The sequence below is a fragment of the Protopterus annectens genome, chromosome 1.part0 (assembly GCF_019279795.1).
Source record: "Protopterus annectens isolate FY-2018-M chromosome 1.part0, PAN1.0, whole genome shotgun sequence".
Lineage (NCBI taxonomy): Eukaryota > Metazoa > Chordata > Ceratodontiformes > Protopteridae > Protopterus > Protopterus annectens.
This window is the reverse complement of record NC_056725.1, coordinates 1326364485-1326388001: the sequence shown is the minus strand read 5'-3', so window position 1 is coordinate 1326388001 and position 23517 is coordinate 1326364485. Positions and strand designations below refer to the sequence as shown.

General features: G+C 42.1%; 1 protein-coding gene across 2 annotated transcripts in view; it reads right to left on the bottom strand.

Annotated features, from left to right (window-relative positions):
• Nucleotides 1–23517, bottom strand: part of LOC122797858 (HMG domain-containing protein 4-like) — a 1182248-nt gene that overhangs the window by 201351 nt on the left and 957380 nt on the right. Inside the window, exon 6 of one of the 2 annotated variants that reach the window (XM_044066383.1) lies at nt 17897–18084. In XM_044066383.1, coding sequence (XP_043922318.1) covers nt 17897–18084 — 188 coding nt within the window. The remainder of the gene's footprint in view (nt 1–17896; nt 18085–23517) is intronic. The other variant, XM_044066391.1, reaches the window with a different exon arrangement.

Genomic DNA, 23517 nt, shown 5'->3' with positions numbered 1-23517 from the left:
AACAATGCTCCTCAAAAATCTTGATCAATGGATGGGAAATAAGAAATTCACCCCAGGGATCACTTCTGTGGCTCTGCTCAACAGGGACACAGGAAAATAATTTTCTTGGGTGGCAAAAGCCAGGGAACCTTGCTGGCTAGGCTTATGTAAGCCCTTGGGCCGATAGCCTACTACCTACCTATGAAACAATTGTCTAGGTAGGGATGGATGTTCACCTCCATCATTCTGAAGTGTGCTAGGAGGGGAACCAAGCATTTTGTGAACACTCTTGGGTTGGTAGAGAACCCAAATAATACAGCACAAAATTGGAAGTGGGAGCCTAAGGCTACGAACTGTAAGCATTTTCTGTGACTGAGCGCTATAGGTACATGAAGGTAGGCACCCTTTCGGTTGATTATAACCAGGGAGACATCCTGAAAAATCACGGGGAAAAGCTTTTGCAGAGTAAGCATCTTACATTTTGGCACATGAAGGAATTTGTTTAGCCTTAAGAGATCTAGGCTATGTCTCCAGGTTGCTTCTTTTCTTGGGACCAGGAAGAGTCTTGAATAAAAACCCTTTCACTCTTGACCTGGTGGAACTGGCTGCATCGAACTTGCCTCAGCAAATGTTTGATAATTGGTGGCAAGAGGTTTTCTTGGTCCTTTGGAGAGCTGGGCACATCCAAAAAGGGAGAAATTTACTTAAACTGGACAAAGTATCCCCTTTCTATAATGCTGAAAGCACCCCTTTTTTAAAATGCTGAGAACCCACTGATCTCTTGTAATGGTCTTCCACTAGTTTAAGAAGAGGGAGAGCCTTCTTGCCAGGGGTCTGGGATGGAGGGTGTCAAGGCGGCAAGGAGGAGGACCAAATACTCACACTTGTGCTCTGTACTGAGTGTGCTCTTTGGCAGCATCCAATCTCTGTGCTTGTTCTGGTTACCACCCTTTTGATTGCCTTGGTCTTTTGCTATGGGGAGGCCTCCCCTTGTCTTGTCTAGGTGGGACAGGCCAAAGGTTAGAGGAGTAGTTTCTACTGTATCTTGGGGTTGGGGACAAGAAGAATTTTTAACAGTTTTAACTGTCTGCCTTTTTTGTCTTTCTCAAAGACTTGTTCAGCTGGGTGCCCAAACAGAAAGTCTTTGTCCAGTGGGGGATCCAATAACTTTGGTTTAACCTGGTTTTACAATGGCTGAGTTCTTAGCCAAGTATGTGTGCATATAACTGACCCTATGACAGCTGCCCTACAAGAAGCATCTAAGGCATCATAACATTTCAAGGAGTTCCTGGCTACCTGTAAAGCTTCTTTAACAATGTCCTGCATCTCCTTGTATGAGGTTCTGTCCCACATGGAGTCACGTTTTGTTAACATTTTGTCTTGAAGTGATTTGAAATATTTTTTATGACATGAAATTGACAATTTAATTTTCTCATAGCTAGACCAGCACAGGTATACGTTTTCTTGCCAAACCTGTCCAGGAGTCTGCTCTCCCTGTTATTTGGTAATCTGGGAACCCCTTTGGTAGCTTCAATTGGGACTACTAAAAGATCAAGGATTTTTATAGAGATGCTTGTGCAACAGCCCTGCAAAACATTTCTGGTTTCTTGGAAGCAGGTGGTAAGCAATCCGGGTGAAGGACTATGTCCTCAAGCACATCATCTAGCACTGTGTGTATGGGGGAATAGCCAATGGATGAGGGTATGGTAAGCTTAGTATTTTCCTGTAATGTGTCTCAGCTTGGAGGAAATGCTTTTATGCAATGTATCCCTGAAGAAAAAGGTCTTTGGGTGAGGAGGCAGAAGACAGCGTGTTGTCCAAGTCTGAATTAGGGTAGGTGTGGGGTTGCAAGTGACCTGAGCAAGCGAGTTTGTCCTCATTTTCAGAGCATGAGGAGTCTTCATACTCTTAGAAGGCTATATATTTTTAGTCCTCTTTTGGTCGGAGCCGGACAGACTTCCAAAGTCAGTGAAGGTTCTCAAGCTTTAAGGAAGGCTATGAATTCCTGTGCTATCTTAACCAGATCCTTGACTTCGGCCTGTGGCTTAGAGATCAATGAGAGGCGAGGCCATGGCAGGGTAAAGTTTTGGTTTTAACAACTGTTTAACAGGCATGGCCAAGGGATGCAGTTGGCAGAGCCTGACTTTGGAAGAAATGTAGGAAGTTAGCAGAGGGGCGAGAACTCCTTGCAAAACTACTTCTTGGATGTCAGAAGCTGATGCCTAAGTAGCAGTGTCTGACTTGACTGACACGAGTGGTGGAAGTAGTCATGGGAAGGTGTGGGACTGTGGCAGCCTCCTGATGAGTTGCACCCGAGAGTTCCTTCCTAGAAGTGTCCAGTCCTGAGGGCTGTAAAGAACCTCACCAAGAATCTCGTTTGAATTCAAGGTAGACATAATCGGGTCTATGTTATATATTCAAAGTTTCAAAATTTCGAACCTCATATGTTCGACAACATATGAGCGAAATTTGAATCTTCGAATATATAATAAAACTGTAAAAAAAAACCCTCTTACCTTAATGCTCTGAGAAGGGGGCAAGCCCCCCTGCACCCCCCACCCCCCTACTTAAATATACCAAGACCGAGACCGCACTTCAGTGCAGAAAAGGGAAATTTTCCCATTCTGCATACAGAGCCGTTGACTTTCACCTTCAAACTTTTCAAAGTTCGATCATATGGTGTCGACCATATGACATTTGAACTTTGAAACGTTCAATAATCTAATAGGTACCCGACAAAATCACTTTTCGGTACCCGACAAAATCACTTTTCTTGTGGACTCTGGATCCCTGTTTTTTTTTTTTTTTTTTTTTTTTTTTTTTAATCTTTTCACTTTTTTTGGGGATCACACCAACTATCGTCGGAGCATTAGTGGAAACTGCAGAAGAAGGGGATTGCAATGGTACAGAAGTCACCAATGAAGATTTCATATGTGCAGTGAGTACCTCGGCCACATGTTTAAGGGGTTTTGCACGAAATTTAGCACAATCAAAGCACTAAGAAATGTCATGCTGAGGCCCCAAACAAAGCAAGTAAAATGAGTGAAAATCTTTATGTGAGATTTTCTTTTCACAGGACGAATAGTTACAAACTTTTTTGAACTTTAATTAGAAAAGAAATTTCCCCAACGGGGTACTTAATTTTCTGGAAGCAGAGGAATTCTTCAAACATGAGCCAACCGACGGACTGTGTGCATATAAAACATGTGAAGCATGTCAGACTGCACGACTAGAAGGAAATGAAGATGGCACTGACAGATGTCTTTCTTATATCCCAACGTCCAGATGTCACTCATAAAATGTCCATCTGGTTGGGATGATGCTAAGACTCTGGAAATCAAGCCGGCCATGGGCTTCTGCATGGCATAAAATTCCAAGGATTAGTACTGCAGCACTGACCATGAAGAACATCCCATGTGCCTCTGAGGTAGTGTGAATGAAGAACTTACTTCCAGAATACCACCAACCACACACATGAAAGTTAACAGTGCTAACTACTTAAAAAAACTATGAGACATGAAAGGTTGGACAGGAGGAAAAAATTAATTTTATCCAAAACTTTAACTATATGAAGCAGAGGTTCGCTGCAGCACATCTGACACTGAAAGCAAAAAAATTAGATCTATGGAGACATAGGTAAACAAGGCATTAAAGGAGAGGAGAGGAGCTACAGCTTCAGATCTTAAAGATTCTGAGCTGCCGGTACCAGATCCGAATGAATCCGATAATACACGGGTTGAGGGAGACGGAAATGGCATCAGATCAATGGTTCTTAATTTTGTGCTAAGTGTTGAAGTCCTCAAAACATCACAAACTACAGTTTACTTTTTACAAGCATAAAATGAACATACTAGTTCTCAGCAGGTCTAACTGCTATTAAATGCAACATTCAGCAATCTGAATATCTTAGAGCACTGGTCTCCAGGACAGAAAACAGTTCCACACTTGTGAGTGCTGAAATGGGCATCACTGTCTTGTGAACAGTCTGTAGAGAAAAAAGAAGTTATGTCTTACCATAACGTTCCATCTGTGTTGTTTCAGTTCCATCCTCGGAACAGAGTGGATTAATACCAAGCAGGCGCCAACCAAAAACTCTTGAGCTAAGCTTTTACCCATAATACCCTTCTCTCTAATTAATAAAGCAGAGGCTGTCTCCAAGCAAAAACCTTAATCCAGGAAAAGGACCCAAAGTATCCCTCAGGAGCCTCTAAGAGGGGGAATGAGGGTGGGACGTCATGAATAGATGAAGATGAACAACACAGATGGAACGTTATGGTAAGCCATAACATCTTTATCTGATGTTGTTAATCTTCATTCCATTTATCACTGATGAGACAGAGTCCCCAAGCACCTTGTATCACTTGGGCGGCCCTATGGAAGAACATTCCTGAGCACCATTGAACCAAAAGAAGCTCTTCCCCTGGAACCCAGATCCAACTTGTAATGAGTGATAAAAGTATGGAGGAAATCCACGTAGCTGCTGCACAGATGTCATCCAACGAAGCTCTGGACTGGAATGCCATGGAAGCTGCCAAGGATCTGGCGGAGTGAGCTCTGATGTTTGGTGGAACAGACTTCTTTTCTTGGTGATAAATTACAAGTTATACAGTCTCTCAGCCATTTGGAAAGGGTCATTTTAGAGACCGATTTCCCCTTTTTGGACCAGAAAAGGATATAAATAATTAGTTTGGTTTTTGTATAGTTTTTGTCCTAAGTAAAATCTCAATTGTTTGTGGACATCAGGTAAATGTAAACAATACTCTCCTTTGTTCGATAAATTAGGAAAGAAAATTGGTAGGTCAATAGTCTGATTAATACAGAGCTCAGAGATTACTCTGGGCAGGAAGGAAGGGTTGGTCCGTAGTGATACTCTGTTCTTATGAAATATCAAATAAGGACGCTTGGTACAAAGAGCCTGGAGCTCGGAAATGCATCTGGGCCAATGTAATGGCCACTAGAAAAAGAGATTTCCAAGATAGAAACTTATGTCACACGTGGCTGCTGGCTCGAAAGTAAGCCGTGTCAAAGATTGTAAGACAAGAGTGAGACTCCATGGTTCTGTGGGCTGCTTAATTGGAGGTCTGGAGTGACAGACTCCTTTCAAAAAGGTTTTGCTTAGACAATGAGAAATTAAAGAGGAGTCACCAAAACCATTATGAAAATTCGAAATGGCAGCCAAATGAACCTGTACAGTTGATGCTGCGGCGCCCTCTTCAAAAAAGTTAGATAATTACTGGAGTACAGCAGAGACCAGTGCAGAATATGGATCTAGTTTTCTCTGTCTAGACCAAATAGAAAATCTTTTCCATTTGTCAACATAAAGTTTTCTGGTGGAAGGTTTACATGAAGACAGAATAATGTCACGTACTGGAATGGTAAGATTATGATGCCTGGCAATCATTGGAAGTGGAGAAGCCAAGCTGTGAGCTTGAGACTTGTCAAGTTCAGGTGGTTCAACCCTTGAAGGTGAGAAATCAGATCTGGAGTTGGATCCAAGATCCATGGTCTGCAACACAGATGAGGCCAGAGGAAGGGGAACCATACCTGTCAAGGCCAATATAGTGCAATGAGGATCATTTTGCTTTTCAACCGAAGGACCTTCTTCAGGACTTGAGGAATGGGTGGATAAGCATAAAGCAGTCCTGTGGGCCAATCGTGGATAACAGCATCCCTCGGGGACTCTTCCTGTGGGGGAAACAGGGCAAAGTAATTGCTGCATTTGTGGTTGGATGGGGAGGCAAATAGACTGCAGCATGGCTGGCCCCAATGGCTAAAAATCTTTGCTGCTATGTTGGGATTGTGGGACCACTCGTGAAGCAGGAGAATGCATCTGCTCAATTTGTCTGCGATCACGTTGGAATTCCCTGGGAGATGTGTTGCTATCAGAAAGTGGTTGGAAGCAATCGCCCATTGCCAGACTCTCATGGCCTCTCAACATAGGGAAGGACTTGGTTCCTCCTTGTTTGTTGATATACAAAACTACTGACATGTTGTCTGACTGGACAGCAATTGTTCTTGAAGGAAGAGCAGACTGAAACGCTGCTTGCAATGTCTTTAGCACTGCCCTCAGTTCCAGAACATTTATATGCAGATTGGCCTCTAACTCGGACCATGTGCCTTGGACAGTCATTCCCTTAAAATGCCCGCACCCAACCTATCAGGGAAGCATCTGTGGCCACAATGGCACTGGGGTGAGGGGGGGGGTGGAAGGATCGGCTCCACAGTTCTGTCTCTGGCTTCATCCACCAAGAAAGGTCTTGTTTGCATCGATTTGTTATTCGAATCTGGAAGGACAATGGTTGGCGATTTGGATACCACTGGGTTAACAAAAGCCACTGTAGGAGTCTCATGTGAAGCCTTGCCAGGGGTACTACTGATATTGATGCTGCTGTTGATCCTAACAGCTGCAAGACTTGTTGAGCCAGAACCATGTTGCGGCAGAGTATCACTTGGAGTTGGATCCTTAGTCTTTGAAGTCTGTGATCTGGAAGAGAGAGTAAGCAAGAACAGGTACTGAATGTCACCCTTATAAATTCCAAGGACTGGGTTGGAGTTGGACTGGATTTCTCCCAGTTTATAGAGATTCCCAGGCGATTTGCCAAAGAGATGGTGTAATACAAGGCAGTTACCAGTAAATGCTTGGCGAGGGTGGTGAGGAGCCAATCGTCTAAATATGGAAACACCTGGAATCCTTGTAGTCTCAAGTGAGCTGTCACTGCTGCATGCATTTGGTGAACACTCTGGGGACTGTAGAGAGTCCGAAGGGCAGAGCATGGAATTGATAATGATTGGCTCCCAGCTGGAAGCGAAGGAACCTTCTGGAGTGTTTGTCCATCTTGATGTGGTAATAAGCATCCTGAAGGTCTATCGAGCACATCCAATTGCCTTCCTACAGAAAGGGAAGAATGGATTGAACTATGACCATCCAGAATTCTGTCTAGCTGACGAACTTGTTTAAACAGCTGAGGTGCAAAGTTGGTCTCCAGTCCCCTGTCTTTTTTGGCACCAAAAAGAATCTTGAGTAGAATCCGGATCCGATCTGGTCTGGTGGAGTTTCTGAATGACTCTTTTTAAGTACAGCTTTTCTATTTGTACAGCTGCTTTTTCCCTTAGACTGGGTGGAACATCTGGGATACATCTTGGTGGCTTTGGGTAGGAGTTGAATAGGATTTGGTAACCTCTGGTTATTATCTTCTGCACCTAAGCATCAGTGGTAATTGATAGCCAGGCATTGGGATGCAGAGATAGATGTCCCCCGACTGCTTCCAGAGGAAAGCAATTGAGCCACTCTTCAGTAGTGCTGATAGGGTTGTCCAGAGAAGAAATCTCTGGAACCCTGAATATGCAGACCCCCTCTGCCTCTGTAGTAGCGTCTTCCAGAAGAGTTTCCCCCTCTGCCTCTGGGGGTGAACTCGCCACGTGTGTCATGAAAAGGACCCTGAGACTTTTTGTGCCACAATTTCCCACTTCTCTGGTTCCTGGGAAAGGAATGCTGAGGAGCGGAGAAATGTACACCAACAACAGACAGGGTCTTGCCGTCCTTCACACACCTGGCTAGCATGTCCTTCACTTTAGGGCCAAACAGGGAAGATGCTTCCACAGGAGCATTAAGGAAGGAAGACTTAAAAGGGTCCGCAAAGTCACATAGGCACACCCAGGCATGACGTCTCATAACTACATCTGAATCCGCAGCTCTAACTGCCCCTTCGGTTGCATGTGAAATTAACCTCATGGACAAGTTAGAAATTGATTCCAGAGTCATTAGCTGCGAGGCTACCTTGTCATTAACCTCATCAGACACCTGTCCTGACAGACTACCAGAGAGTTGAGAGATGAGGTCTCTTTGGAGTCTTGTGAAATGTGCCATGTAGTTCAAGGACCGAATTGCAAAGGTCGATGAAGCAAATACTCGCTTACCCAGTCTGTCCACCACTCGGGAGTCCATGTTAGGCGGGTGAACAGTATGGCTCTCCTCAGTGAGCTCTTTTCTCTTGGCTGCCGCCACCACCATCTGATCTACTGGTAAACCATTTGACCAATGTGGATTTTCTTCAGGGGGAGACAGGATCCTGTCTGGTCACCTGGGGATTGCTTCAACACTGTCAGGGTTCTTCCAGGTGTGCTGCACCACAAGCTGAACAAGCTCGTCTACAGGCAGAGTCACCCAAGAGGTAGATGGTCAAGCACGAAAAGCTTGCAGAAAAATGGATTCCTCGGAGGATGGTTTTTTGGGCTTTCAATCACTCCTCTGTTTCAAGTTCTCAAGGATGTCTCTGAAGGAGACATCTTCAGGGGGTGATCGTGGGGACCCTTCCCCTTCATTGTAATCCATATCCTCGGTCAGGGACTCCACAGGGGAGTTCACGGTGCTTCCTCTTGCACGATTTCTTCCTAGGAACATCCTCAGTGGGAACTTCTGAAGAGGACCCGGAGGAAAGGGCACTCTGCAATAGGGTATCCTGTGACTCCCATGCTTGATCAGGGACGGCGGCCTGTGACAGCTGCCGCTCAGGGGGAGGAGATGGTGGTTCTGATGCCGAAGGCTTGCCTACAGAGGAAAGAGCCCTCTCCATCGCCTGGAAGCCAGGGCTGCCCAAAGAGGGGTGGGAGCCAGGAACCGAGAAGGACAACCTTGGAAGTGGGGTCACACCCCGCTCCATTGAGCCTGCTCCCAGGAGTGGAGCCTCAAGCTGAATCGGTACTGACAGAGCTCCTGGCACCATGGACAGCATGGTAGACAGGGCTGACGCCAAACCGAGGAGCTTGTAGTCCAATCCCTGGACTGAGGAAGACTTGGTTCCAACAGAACCGAAGGCCAAAGTGTTGGCTCTGGGGCCAAAGTGAGGTCCACTATTGGCACCGAAGCCGAGGGCTTCGAAACCTGCAAGGAGGTCAAAGGAGGAGTGTAACACAGAGTCCGTGAAGCAGAAAACCCAAGTTCTAGAAGGGATTGGGTTTTTGAATCAGAAGGAATCCCCCTGGCTGTCAGCAGCTGGTCCACAAGGCGCACCACATCTAATTCGGAGAGGCTGCTGGTGGATCTAGTGGATATCCCCAGAGAGGAATCTGGACACTCTAGGAAGGGACTATAAACCTGTCCCAAGAAGGGGTCCACAGACGGGGAATATCAGGTCCATGTTTGAATGTCTAACAGCACCACCATCTCCAACTTTGAGACGATAGGGAAAGTAATGTCCGCCTGAACTAGTGAACCATAGGAAGGCTCGGTGCCGGTATCAGAGTAGAGGTCAAAATCGTAGTTTTGGTCATAATCAGTGCCACAGATGTTGTCGGTGCCGATGAAGGCAGCGCCGATGCAATTGTCACCAAAATCGGTGCTGTAGACGCAGGCTTCTGGTCTGGAGCATAACGTTTCGGAAGTTTGGGTTTTGGCGGTCTTTCCTTCTCACCAGAGGATGAGGAGGGAACAAAATGTGGCCCCTTTTTCTCTTTTCTAGGAAGGGGTGAACCCTCTGATGTGGGGAGAGCCTCTGAAAAGGGCGATTTAAGAAGGCCCTTTAAAATCAGTTTATTCTTACGTTCATTCAAGGCACACCCAAACAATAATCACAGTTATCATAAGTGTCACTATTCAGCATTTTTCGCCCATTCTTCAGGCATTGTTTGAAGCCTGAAGTGCCCTTTCTTTCAGACATGTTAACACCAACACAAACAATACAGTACTAGGAGAAAAAAACAAGCCACAACAACAAAAACAATACAACAACCACAGCTTAGTTAGAAAAATCAGAGAAAAATACCAACAATAGTATTGGAAGATTACCACAGCGGGTAGAAAGAAGTGAGTGCATCAGCAATGGTACAAAGATTCCCAACAGGTAGTTGAAAGGAAAAGTTGGAAAAGATATTGAAAAAAACTTAGCGATAGTTAGGTACGAGAAAAAATAAAGCAGAGTAAGGTGTCACTTTCCAAAAAAACACTTAATTATCCAAATATCAAAAATCAAAGACTTAGCTGAGAGCTGGCTTGAACGTGGCTTTACAACTATACTGCAAATGAGATCTAAAACAGGGAGAAGGGTATTATGGGTAAAAGCTTAGCTCGAGAGTTTTTGGCAGGCTCAAGCTTGGTATTAGGCTGACTCGGTTCCGAGGACGAAACTGAAAACCATCAGTGTTGCATGGAATGAAGATTAATAACATCAAATGAATAGTTATGTAAAATCTTACCATAACCCATAGATGTCCTTCTCTTGCATATGCTGCAGTAATTCATAACATGGGAGGAGTCCAACTCCAGTTGACTCTGTACATCTGGCTGTTGTATCAAATTTAAACTGCTACTGCAAAGGTACGTGTGACGAGCCGCATCATACAGCATAATTCAGCCATTAACGGTCATCGGGTATAAAGCGGATGTCAGCATATACCTACCTCGGAACTGAATGCCCACCAAGCCTCAGCCTGAATGAGTGAGAATAGAGAAGGGCAGGCAAGTATCAGCAGGAAGGCAGGGAGTGAGACTATACTGCAGCATACAGAACAGAAGGACATCCTATGGTTATGGTAAGATTTTACACACCTATTCTATGTCCTTCTGTTCATATGCTGCAGTATCCATAACATGCGGAAGAATGCCAACGCTCACACAGAAGAGGGATTGGGGAGGAGGAGCAGAGACATCATCTACAAAACCATGTAGAATAGCTCTGCAAATCTGGCTCTAGACCTGGAAACAATATCCAACTTATAGTGTTTGGTAAAGGTATGAACAGATGACCATGTAGCTGCTTCCAGGATGGAAGCTGTATCCAGACCTTTAAAGAAGGGCCAAAAGAAGACACAGCTCTAGTAGTGTGTGCCTTGACTGGAAAAGGAAGATCCTTCCCATTAGCCGTGTAACAAAAGGTAGTGGTTTTAGAAATCCAGGAGGAAATAGTTTGCTTGGAAACAGGGAGTCCCAGGGCTCTTGGGTAGCAGGAAATAAAAAGCCTGTCTGATTTTCAAATGGGCTTGGTTTTATCCAGATATTATCTCAGCTGTCTGTGTACATCCAAAGTGTGAAGGATCCTCTCACTAGATGATTGTGGCGAAGGGAAAAAGTGGGAAGGTTAATAACCTGATTTAATGACCGCTCATTCACCACCTTAGGCATGAATGAAGTATTGGTATGCAGGGATATCCTGCCCCTATGGAAGACTGTGAAAGGAGTGGAAGGGGAACATCTTGCAGGAACTTGATTTCTGGTATTCTTTTTCCCCCTGGAAGTGAGGTACCTGGAGGCCTTTCTTACAAAGGAAGTCTTAGCTGGATAATTCCTCTGGAAACAAGGAACAGGAGAAACAAAAATGTGTTTAAGATCCTTTTCCTGGACGACTTCAAAAAAGCTCTGTAGCTGCAGAGCCAAAGAGGGCCTTGTTGTCTAAAGGGATGTCCATAAGTTTGGCTTTAATATCGTCCGGGAGGGACTATAACCTAAATCAAGAATACCTCCTAAGACAGATCCAAAAGCTGCTGGCCTGGCTGATGCCTCCACAGCATCATAACTGCATTTTATGGAGTGCCTAGTGACTTGGCTGCAAGATTTTAGAATGCTAGATATTTCAGCCTTATTAGTGATATCTGGAAGTCCTGATACAAGTTTGATAGCATCTGCCATGATAGCCAGAGAGTATTTTGCCATATGGGTTTGGTAATTCATGGCTCTAAAAGCCAGAGTGGCACATGTGTAAATGTTTTTGCCTAACCTCTCCATAATTTTACTCTCTTTACCAGAGGGGAGCAATTCTGAAGTCTTATCTGTAGCTATACAAATAGTTCAGGGATCAACTGAGGGGGCCTTGAAGAAAAATTTGCGTCCTCAGGAACTTTATAAAATCTATCAAAGTGCTTAGGAGCTGGAGGTTGGGTGTCTGGAGATTTAGAGGCAGCAGCTAAAGCATCCAATAAAGCAGGGAGTACAGGGGGAATGGCAGAGGGGCTAGGGGACTCCATTTGGAAGAGATCATAATACTTCTTTTGGGTATTAGAGACCTGACAGCAGTCCCATTTAAAGAAATCCTTCATCTGCACAATAGTCTTCCCAAAGGTAATGACTTCCCCAGGGGAATCTGTGCCAATGGACTCCTCCTCTGTGGAAGCATAATCTAGAGGAGAAGCCAGTTGTTTAGAGTAAGCTAATGACTCATCTCCTGATGAGTCCTCTTCCTCTGAAGAAATCTCTTGAACAGGCCTTTTCCCAGGAGTGCGTGGAAAAGAGGCCTACACAGAAGATGTAGGCTGTCGGCAAGGTCATGAATGCCTTAAAGAGGCCTTGGGTAAAGGCTTCCCTGTCAGGAGGTATATCAGAGGACAAAGTTGGCTGGGGTGAAGAAATATGCTTAGTCTTCTGTTTCTTCTTTCTGGGCGCCTCAGACATACGATGAAATGTCAGAGGTCCGGACATTGGATGACACTCTATGACATCCGAGGGAGCGTTTTCCTGTGCTACTCTCTGGGTTTCCCCATGTGGGCCTTTGGAGATGACGAGCCGTGATCCCCACCTGTTATTCCCTCTGGAATGTGCTAAGAGACTCCTTAATGGCTTCCCCCCTGGATATCCAAAGGAAACCCCGTAGATTCTGATGCGGCCTTCGGGCCTTCATTGGCCTTGAGAGGGATGCCCGGTATAGAGGGAGCAGCCAACTGATCAGGGCAGGCCTTTTTGGTTTGTGGCTCTTCCGAAGGAGTCAATGTTGGGTCCATATCCTAAGCAAGGTGTTTAAGATGATGATTTTCCAAACACAGCCTAAGGGATGCGAGATGGCGCCTAAGGGGTCTTAGGGGCAAAGGCCTTACAGATGTCACAAGACATATGGTCGTATTTTGGGCCTAAGCAAAATACACAGAGCTTGTGAACATCTTTATGTGGAGTCTGCCTTCCACACTAACACTTGCCCTTCCTAGCTTAACTCACAAAAATTAAACACATTAGTGAATAAGATAACAAAACCCCCCTATGGGGTACTTATCTGAAGCACAAACACCACTTTCTGAAGTGAGCGACAACCTGAGCTGGCAGTCAAACAGGCGGCAGAAAAGTTCTAATGTAAGTATGTGCTGACATCCACTTTATATCCGATGTCCGTTTATGGTTGATGTACGTTGTGTGATTCATTTCATCACACGTACCTTCACAGTAGCAGTTTAACTTTGGTATAATGGTCGGACGTATGAGTCAACCGGAGGAGGACTCTCCCCATGTTATGGATACTGCAGCATATGAACAGAAGAACATCACCTTTTTCAGTAGGCCACATGCCTCACAAAGCAAAACAAATGATGCCATACCCAAGACTACCAGTGCACTAATTGTAAAGCAAAACACAACACAAATTGTGTTCCATTTACAACATCACAAGAGCATTATGGAACTTAATTCTGACTGTGCAATTGGAAGAACAAGAAACAAATACCAAGTAAACACTATAGAGTACAGATACGACTAACAAACTGTTTCACAATACTTTACAGTACTTTGAAGCAAAAAATCAAGCATTCTCAGAATTAAAACTTGTAAGCTCAGTGGATGATGGTATTTTCATTCCCCTACATCCACAACTAATTTAATCAAGGCATGATTAGACGCCACAATACAAGAAGTGCCACATGTCTCTTGGTTGAAGAGTCCTGGTAGCTGTCCACCTAACTGGTTAGCACATTAATAAAAATAAAAGAAATACACACTACCACACTGTGAAGGCAGTCCATGTACCCCAGAAATTTGTACAGGTGAGAACACGTGCAATGTTAATTTAAATAAAAATGTACAACCTGAGAACACCAACAATGACCGCAAACAACCACACATTCTAAACTTAACAGAATATGCTACAATGATATTTGCATTAGATGGAAGTGAATATCTCCATAGTTACACAAGGAATGTTGTTGTTGTTGTTTGTCTTTTGGCTTTTCCCGGTTAGGGGTCACCACAGCGGAACTCCGGTCCGCTAATGATTGGCAGTTGGTTTTTATGGTGTCGAGTTGCCAGCCCAACGCCCAAACCTTCAATGAAGGCACGCCCATTCAATGCATGTCTTTCAAATGCCCACTCGACTGTGGGGAGGACATGCAGACTCCACACAGAAGGCACTCCCCAACCCAAGCCGAGAATCGAATGGGAGAGCCTCTTGCTGTGAGGCTACCGCTGCACCACCACGGCATGTAGAGTTACACAAGGGAAAATTTTTAAATTATCTGCATTCAGTACTGCAACCTCCGCAAAGCTGCCAGCATCTGCAACATATTCTGAACTTCTGGAATGGTTTATATAATATAAGAAATTAATCCACTGTACAATCACAAATACTTTTATTTACCTTATCTGTCAATAATAATGCATTCTACAAGCTGGCCCAAGCTCAATGGAATGTACTTCCAACAAAACTACAAATCAAACTCCCTCACTTTAGAAGGCAGCTTAATATCTGGCAGACAAATGTAAATATATTTGTTTTCATGTGGCTTCAAATTACTATGTGACATCCAAAAGGCATAGCTACACAAAGTTTTATATGTGTGTGTGTGTGTGTGTATATATATATATATATATATATATATATATATATATATAGAGAGAGAGAGAGAGAGAGAGTGTGCAATGGAAAAGTATTTGCCCCCTTGCTGATTTCTTATTTTTTTGCACGTTTGTCACACTTAAATGTTTCAGATCATCAAACAAATATAAATTTTAGACAAAGATAACCCAAGTAAACACAAAATGCAGTTTTTAAGTGATGATTTTATTTAAGGAAAAAAAAATATCCAAACCTACATGGCCCTGTGTGAAAAAGTAACTACATGGCCCTAAGTGAAAAAGTAATTGTCCCCTAAACCTAGCAACTGGTTGTGCCACCCTTAGCAGCAACAACTGCAATCAAGTGTTTGCGATCACTGGCAATGAGTCTTTTCACATCGCTGTTGAGGAATTTTGACCCACTCTTCTTTGAAGAATTGTTTTAATTCAGTCATACTGGAGGGTTTCCAAGCATGAACCACCTTTTTAAGGTCATGCCACAGCATCTCAATTGGATTCAAGTCCGGACTTTGACTAGGCTACTCCAAAACTTTTATTTTGTTTTTGTAAGCCATTCAGAGGTTGACTTGCTGGTGTGTTTTGGATCATTGTCCTGCTGCAGAACCCAAGTGTGCTTCAGCTTGAGGTACATTCTCCTTCAGGATTTTTTGGTAGAGAGCAAAATTCATGATTCCAATCACAGCAAGTTGCCCAGGTCGAGAAGCAGCAAAGCATCCCCAGACCATCACACTACCACCATGTTTGACTGCTGGCATGATGTTTTTTTTCTGAAATGCTGTGTTACTTTTACGCCAGATGTAACGGGACGCACACCTCCCAAAAAGTTAGTCCACAGAATATTTTCCTAAAAGTCTTGGGGATCAGGATGTTTTCTGGCAAAAGTGAGATGAGCCTTTATGTTCATTTTGGTCAGCAGTGGTTTTCGCCTTGAAACTCCGCCATGCATGCCATTTTTGCACAGTCTCTTTCTTATGGTTGAGTCATGAACACTGACCTTAAATGAGACAAGTGAGACCTGTAGTTCTCTAGATATTGTTCTGGGTTCTTTTGTGACCTCTTGGATGAGTCATTGCCGAGCTCTTGGGGTAATTTTTGTAAGCCGGCCACTCCTGGGAAGGTTCACCACTGCTCCATGTTTTCCCCATTTGTGGATAATGGCTCTCACCATGGTTCACTGGAGTCCCAAAGCTTTAGAAATGGCTTTGTAACCTTTTCCAGACTGACAGATGTCAATTACTTAGTTTCTCATCTGTTCCGGAATGTCTTTAGATTGTGGTGTGATGTCTTCCCTTTTGGGAGCTTTTGGCCTACTTCACTTTGACAGGTTTTGTTTACGTGCTCTCTTGATTCAACAGGTCTGGCAGTAATCAGGCCTTGGTGTGGCTAGTGAAATTGAACTCAGCTTTTCCAAAAATGTGATTAACCACAGTTACTTCATGATTTAAGGCAATTACTTTTTCCATGTAGGTTTGGATAGTTTTTTTTTTTCTTAATACATAAAATCATCACTTAAAAACTGCATTTTGTGTTTACTTCGGTTATCTTTGCCTAATATTTAAATGTGTTTAATGATCTGAAACATTTAAGTGTGACAAACATGCAAAGAAATAAGAAATCAGGAAGGGGGAAATACTTTTTCATTGCACTGTGTGTGTGTGTCTATACACACACACACACACACACATATATATATATATATATATATATATATATATATATACACACACACACACACACACACACATATACCCCAACAACACATCACTGTATTGCCCTTAAACAATTAATTGGTTAGAACTCCCAAACTTACTCATCCTAAACCAATTATCAATAATCCATACAGTAATGTAAAGACCTGATCACTGCCCACCCCTAAATAACCTTGTTCAACCTTACAAAAACCTTAACTCTCTTAGGTCAGCTGACAAAGTCCTGCTTAAGGTAAATAAATCTCCTAACTCTCATGGTGACTCCTTATACTGCCACAAAATTACAAAGATCTGGAACTCACTCCCCCAACAAATTATCTCAATTGAACATGCAAAAAACTTTAAGCAAGAACTAAGGCTACATCTCCTATCCCATTGGCTATGTCCATGTTCTGCTCCAGACTAACCTATACCCTCCTTTTTTCATCTACTACTATGACCATAGCTCTCAAACATTTGAAACAGGCATCCCAAGTTAACAAAATATTGTAAATTGCTAAATGTTTATATTACATCAATGTTTTTACTATGTTTTAATTTTATTTTATCACGTTTTATGCTTTTCACCGTGTTTTTCTTACTGCCTTATTTGCAAAAACTGCATTCTCTTGGATCCTGTACAAGCATTAGTTTAGATTTACATGCCAAACTGGTGCTTTATGTGTAATAACTGCATCTCTTGTTACTTGTAACCTTTTTATGCTTCTATTTATACTGTATAACTAGGTTCATTGGACCCTTTCTCCTTGGGTCTCCACTGAAAAAGGACTTTTTGTCCAGTGTAAATAAATAAATAAATAAATGTATATAAAAACAATGACTACTTTCTGCTTGTGAGAAACTGCTTTACAAGGATCAAGTTTATTCTGCAGAACATTTAATTGATTTACACACAGCTCATGGCCAAAGAAAGGTTATGATCTCACACTAAATACACAAACAACTAGACATAGAGGTGCTGAACCAAATGATTATTTAAAATGCTACTTATTTAACTTAAGTCTGGGATCAATAACCTAAATGTTTTGAACTTGTTATAACCAAATTTCTACAAAGAATGCTAATTGTTCAATGTAATTAATGTGCTTTTCTGTTTACTAGGCTATCTACTATTTGGCTCGGATCATGACTAGAAAAAGTCCATTGAACAGTTCACTAACCCGGTTAAAAACTGAATTAATAAAAGCACTCTTATACAAGGATAACAAAATAATTCCTTTAAACTCCCTTTAGGGTCAAATTCATGTTTCCTGAACTTTGATACTCCTAGTAAGTTAGATAGGTGGAAATCTGAGGCTTTGTCAGTATATGTGCTTTACTATCATTTCACTCTTAAATGCACAACCCACGCCATAAAAGTTACAAAAATACAATATAGATTTATTACACAGTGACATTTTATAAATTATATTTATCATGTACTCAATCTGAAAATTCAAATTTGCAAAGCCAGGGAATACCTCTCATCCAGGCCATTACTGAACAAGACGCTTCCACTTCCATAATCATACAGTTTGGTGCAGCCTACAATCCAAAAATATTTACAAGCAAAGAAACACTAAGAACTATACAGAAAAATAGGAAAGCATCCAAATGTCTTACCAAGTCAGACAAAATTTAACCTAGTGATGATTAGTGGAAAATTTTATGGGCATGTCCTTGTACTCACCTCTGTCTCCTGAAGGCGATGACCTATGAGACTCAAAGACTCTCCCAGAAGCTGAAGATGAGCTGCAACATCAATAGGGTCGACTTCAGGTACCTTCACTGGGGAAGCAGATATAGATGTGCTAGATGGGGACTTCTTATGGGGTGACGATGCTGATGAGGAAGATGCAGACAAATGTAACTGCAATTCTGCAAAAATTATGTATAAAATATTATTTAAATGGCTGCAAACTACATTTAAACCCCATACGTTTGGCAGTACTAAGTTAATTTCTTTTATACTCCAGACTTAAAGAAAAGCTGCCAGTTCCACAAAGCTCTTGTGTATTAACTCTCAACTTTTATTGAAAAACTCACTAAACTACAGCAAAACCCACATATAAACAGACTTACATAGCATCAGAACTATGTGCAAAACTCCAAATCATATACAGGTAACATTATCAGTTACTTAATTTGACTTAAAAACAGCAATATATTTATCCTCGGAGACAATTGCTGTTTTTATCCTCGGAGACAATACACCAAAGTTCACTACACTTTCCTTCTGCTGCTTCTACCACTGATCAAACTGAAATACAAACAAAACCCAACTGCTCAATGTCTGTACGCAAGCCCTGCCATAGTTTAAAAAAATGGCAAACTATGAGAAGCCCACACAAGATTCTTAGCTCTCAGGTTCAAGTAGGGCATTTTCATGAGTGAAGTTTTAAAAATAGACTTATCATATATGTACTCATCATGGCAGTATAAAAAAATGCTGAGATTTCCTGTTCTGGTATCTCCCAACTTATCAAATGTCAGAATTTTCTCTCATGCTCACTGTTGTGTGTGTATCCTCTGAGAACATACACAGTGATATCATGTACCAAGCTGGAAAGGCACACTCCGCCCAATGTTTTTTCAGTTTAATCCTATCCACTGAGTGAGTACAACCTGCAAGACATGAAACAAAAGAAACAAACAAGAATAATGTAAAAGACTTTACTTCCTGACTTGCAGGAAAACCCATACAGAGACATAAGGCTGAAGTTATCCAGACACAAAGACTGACTGGGTGGATGACAAATATTCACTGCAGAAGGGCAGAGCATGAAGGCCTAACAGGGGCTCAGAAAACTAAAGTCCTACAGCATGGGGTGGGGGATGTAAAGTAAAGTAGTACTGACTTCTGGAATCATGGTTAAGCGTCAATCCTTGGTAAAGATGTAAGATGATTCAGTGGCCAAGTGGGGAATACTTGTTAACAATCTTTCCACTTACATATGGTCTGTTTAGCAACTGCAAGACCCTCCCTTCACAGAACAAAAAAAGTGAGCAGATGAGTTGGCTTTCAGAATTTATGCATCACCCTAAAGTAAAACTTGTGGTGCATGGGTATATGCAGGGTCCTCTCTGTTCCTGATAATGTCCCTACAAAGAAATGGGAATAATGAAATAAGAACAGGGGGGACATCAACCTCACTGTGTATGCCATGTGCTGTCACAGGATTCATGGTGCAGTGGGTATGCTGGGACAGGCATGTCACTCACTTCCAAAGGTAATTTAACCCTTCAAAAATGCCTTGCCACTCCCTAAGCCAGTGTGTTCCCAAGTAACTGTCAATCTCCACTGGAGATTCTACCATGAGAATAAGCAGCTAGACATGCACCGCCCTCTAAAGATAGGCAAGCCTGCAAAGCTGCATTACTCTTCAAATCGCTCATGTCAGCTCCAACAAGCATTCAAAGCCACTATAAAACTTGGGTAGCCTGAGTTGTAGCAATGGAGATGTTCTAAGAAACTTTCAGGAGCAATTGTGGATTTATTTTAAGAGATTAGGTACTTTTTATGCAACATCAACAAGGTTTCTATAAAAATAACGTGAAGCACAAAAATCAAGGAAGTTGAAGTGAAGGTTACCAAAAACATATTCTTCTAAGATGTAAATTTCAGAACTGTTATAGCAGTAAATTCAAATGGAGGCACAGACAAGAAAGCCCGTCAAACATGAAGTTGAATTATTACAGGGGAGAATGATTCTATAAAGGTGGGAGAAGCTGCACAAGCCCTTTTAAAAGAGCTGTGTACCCCGAGCTAACAAAGCCCTACAAATCTGCCCTCCACAAGTTTATTTTTTTAATGACTTTTTGACCTCACTGCCTACTGACAATCAAGCTTCCCTCAATGTATCTTAAACTCACTCATTCATCATACTGGTGATCGTCAGTACAGCGGCAAGAACCAAACAGAGGAGCCACTGTGCGCACACCCTCTTGTCAACATCTCAGGAACGACAGCATTTTTGTAACCCCACTTCTGGTAGCTGTTATTTGCAACCATAACACTGTGGAGCATCCTACATTCTATCCTTGCATGTGAGTACTTAAAAAACATGTTATGAAAACTACTATCACTAACTTGGAATTGCCAAGCCCATGTTTCCGTCCTGACCACTTCAGTGCCAAGCATGGTGGTACTCAGCTGACCAGAACAACTTTATTATCTCAGAATTGGCAAGCCAGTGCCAACCAATTACTACCATCCTCCCTTGCTAGGCTCCCTCAATACCCACGCTACTATTAGAATTTAGGTAATTTGGGTTATAGCCAGGGAATTATCCCCCAATGACACAAAGCTGGGAGGCCCTCCACAACATTACGATGCTCAGAGTTGCCAGACATGCACCTCGAGACTGTGAAAAGACAGCCACATCACAGAGGTAAACACATTAGTAAAGACCTCTTGTAAGCTGATCGACAGCGGTGGAATAGAAAACATCTCTACTCAGATGGAAAACTAAATTAGTAGAATATATACAATGAATTTTTTGATATATTTGACCACATATGAAATGCCTACTGGAAAATGCTGAAAGAGTAGGAAAATCTGAAGGAAATGCCAGGTCCAGAGGTAGAGCTGGGTGACTCCCTAACCAAGGGGGACTTCTACATCTCTTGTACTGGTAGAATTTTCTGCACTGCCTGGGACTCAGAGCTTAAAACTGGACTCTTCTCAGCCATCAGCTGGGCAATGAGGTCAAGCTTTGGTCATTCTTCTGTGAAATTTACAATTACGCATAGAATTAGGAGAAATGGTGAACAGGGGTACAGTGAACTTTACTGCAAGGCAGGCAATGTAGAAAGCACATTCACCAACAGAGTTCTGTCATTCTTTGAATTCTGTTGCTAGGTAGAAGATCAGAGGAAATGGATACAAAGAAAATACTAATTTTCCCTGTATGGCAGACAGTGCATCACCCATCAATACACTTTTGCCCTAGTGAAATGATCAGCAGAACGGAGGACCATGTTTTCTCATGTGGTGAATAGGTAGCTCTCTGGGGCAACCCAAATTTAGAAGATCCTAACCAAACAGGACATTGAATCACCAGATCAAACAGACTGTTTTTAACACTGATTTGTGGTTTAACTTCAGTGAAGTGAATATTCTAAGACTTCTATAGAAACTGTATCACATTACATGCAAATCAATAAAGCACACTGACAAAAAGGCAGGAGTTACAGCTGGAAGTGGCAGAGTTAAAGATGTTAAGATTTGCACTGGGTGTGACAAGGGTGGACAGGATCAGGAATAAGTATATTAGAGGGTCAACCTAGGTTGGAAGGTTGAAAGCCAGAGAGGAAAGATTACGTTGGTTTGGACATGTGCTGAGGAGGGATGCTGAGTATATTGGGAAAAATATGTTAAGGATGAAGCTACCAGGTAACAGGAAAAGAGGAAGGCCTAAGATAAGGTTTATGGATGTGGTGAGAGAGGACATGCAGGTGGTTGGTGTGACAGAGCAAGATGCAGAGGACAGGAAGAAATGGAAACAGATGATCCACTGTGGCGACCCCTAATGGGAAAAGCCAATAGAAGAAGATGATCAGTGAAGTTTTACACACCCATAACAGCATCGTCCTTTGTGAAAATTAAGAAACATATATACACTATATGTAAGTAAATGTATACATGCATATGCATTACACTGGATGCATTACATTCCACTGATCACTTTAAAACTAACCTTAAATCTATACTAAACATATTTTAAACAATTTATATATATAAAAAAACTTTTAATTACATGAAAAATGTCAGTCCTTTGAATAATTTTAAATTACAAAACACTGTGAATACCTTTTTAGTTTCTTTGATGGTCTTCCATTCCTAAATATTTAACATGTCTATTTACTTGACAACTGACCTTTCCATAGGGATAGTTCTTGCAGCACTACAGCTTCACTTGCAGGCTTGACTAAATGTGTCTCTTTCTGCAAGCCTGGACTAATACAGTTCTCAAAGACTCCATTCTTATGCAATACTACTGGCTGTAACACTTATCATTCTTGACAAGTTTCTTCTATACACCAAATATACCACTCAAATGAATGTTGTACAACTATGAAAAAACAAAAACGTTGCTCGCAACAGCTGAGCTTGTATTGCTGCTTCTGAACTAGTCTAGGTTGATATGTGGAATAAAAGCTCTTAATTAATTAATAAACTTGGCTGTTGCGAGCAATGTTTGGTTCTTCTACACAGCTTTCCATCTCTCCGACAAATACAGGACCTTGGTTTGGCTGCTTTGCCACCTCCTGTAGCCTCAGATCTTGCAAACTCACCTACGTCTTCTGGATTCTTACTTCCAAGCATTTAAAATCTACTAGTCTTCTCAATCTTCTGCCACAGTACTTCTGCCTTTGTTGATTTCTCACCTGTATTTCCTTTACTTTGAACAAAATTTCAGGCATCAGTAATGTGACTGAATCTGCTCTTGAAACTTCTGCCCATTAACAGTTACTCTAGTTATAGAATGAACTGTGCAGTGAAATAAACCTATATTCCAAAAAACTGTGAGATGACAATCCTCATACCTTTTGCTCTTTGGACAGCTTTTCCAACTTGCTCACATGATTGTGGACATTCTGTAGATAATGCGGCATGTCGGAATTCCCAGTTAAGCACAAATCTTCTCAATTCCTGCCTCTTGTATTGTGGACCATTATCATTTGCTCACCCAGTAATCCAACTGGGAACAAGCCTCAGTTTGGGGGTAAACTGGAAGCAGACAAATGAAGACCAAGGGAATCAATGCCTGGACTACAGAATGATGCAAATTAGCATCTTTAAACATTGACACTACAATGTCAATTATAAACTGTATGACATGATAATATCAGATAACCACTACAAAAAGACTACAGACTTGAATCCACCATTCAGACCTACTATTTTTTTTTCTGTAAGTTTGATTTCAGGGCTCATGAAAAAACATACATCAGAGATGCATGGTGTCTCTGAAATGCAACATATCAATATCTAGTACAGACCATGGATGATATGCTAGTAGCTCTTCTGATGAACTGCTGTTATGTCATGAATGTAGACAGTACAGTTCTGGACTATTTTGTTCTGTCAGTAGACATTCCTAAGTCAATACATTACATCTCGCTATCACTTAGCACATCATTATTCTCACATACAATTTTAAGCATTTAACCAGCTAGCCTGGAATTACTATTTTGTCACCTTTGAAGATCAAGGCTTGGACACTATAAGATTGAATGCATTTCCTTACGGATGATTTTTAACTCAAGCCATCCTTTCATTTTTAACATCTTTCTAGAAAGTACAGT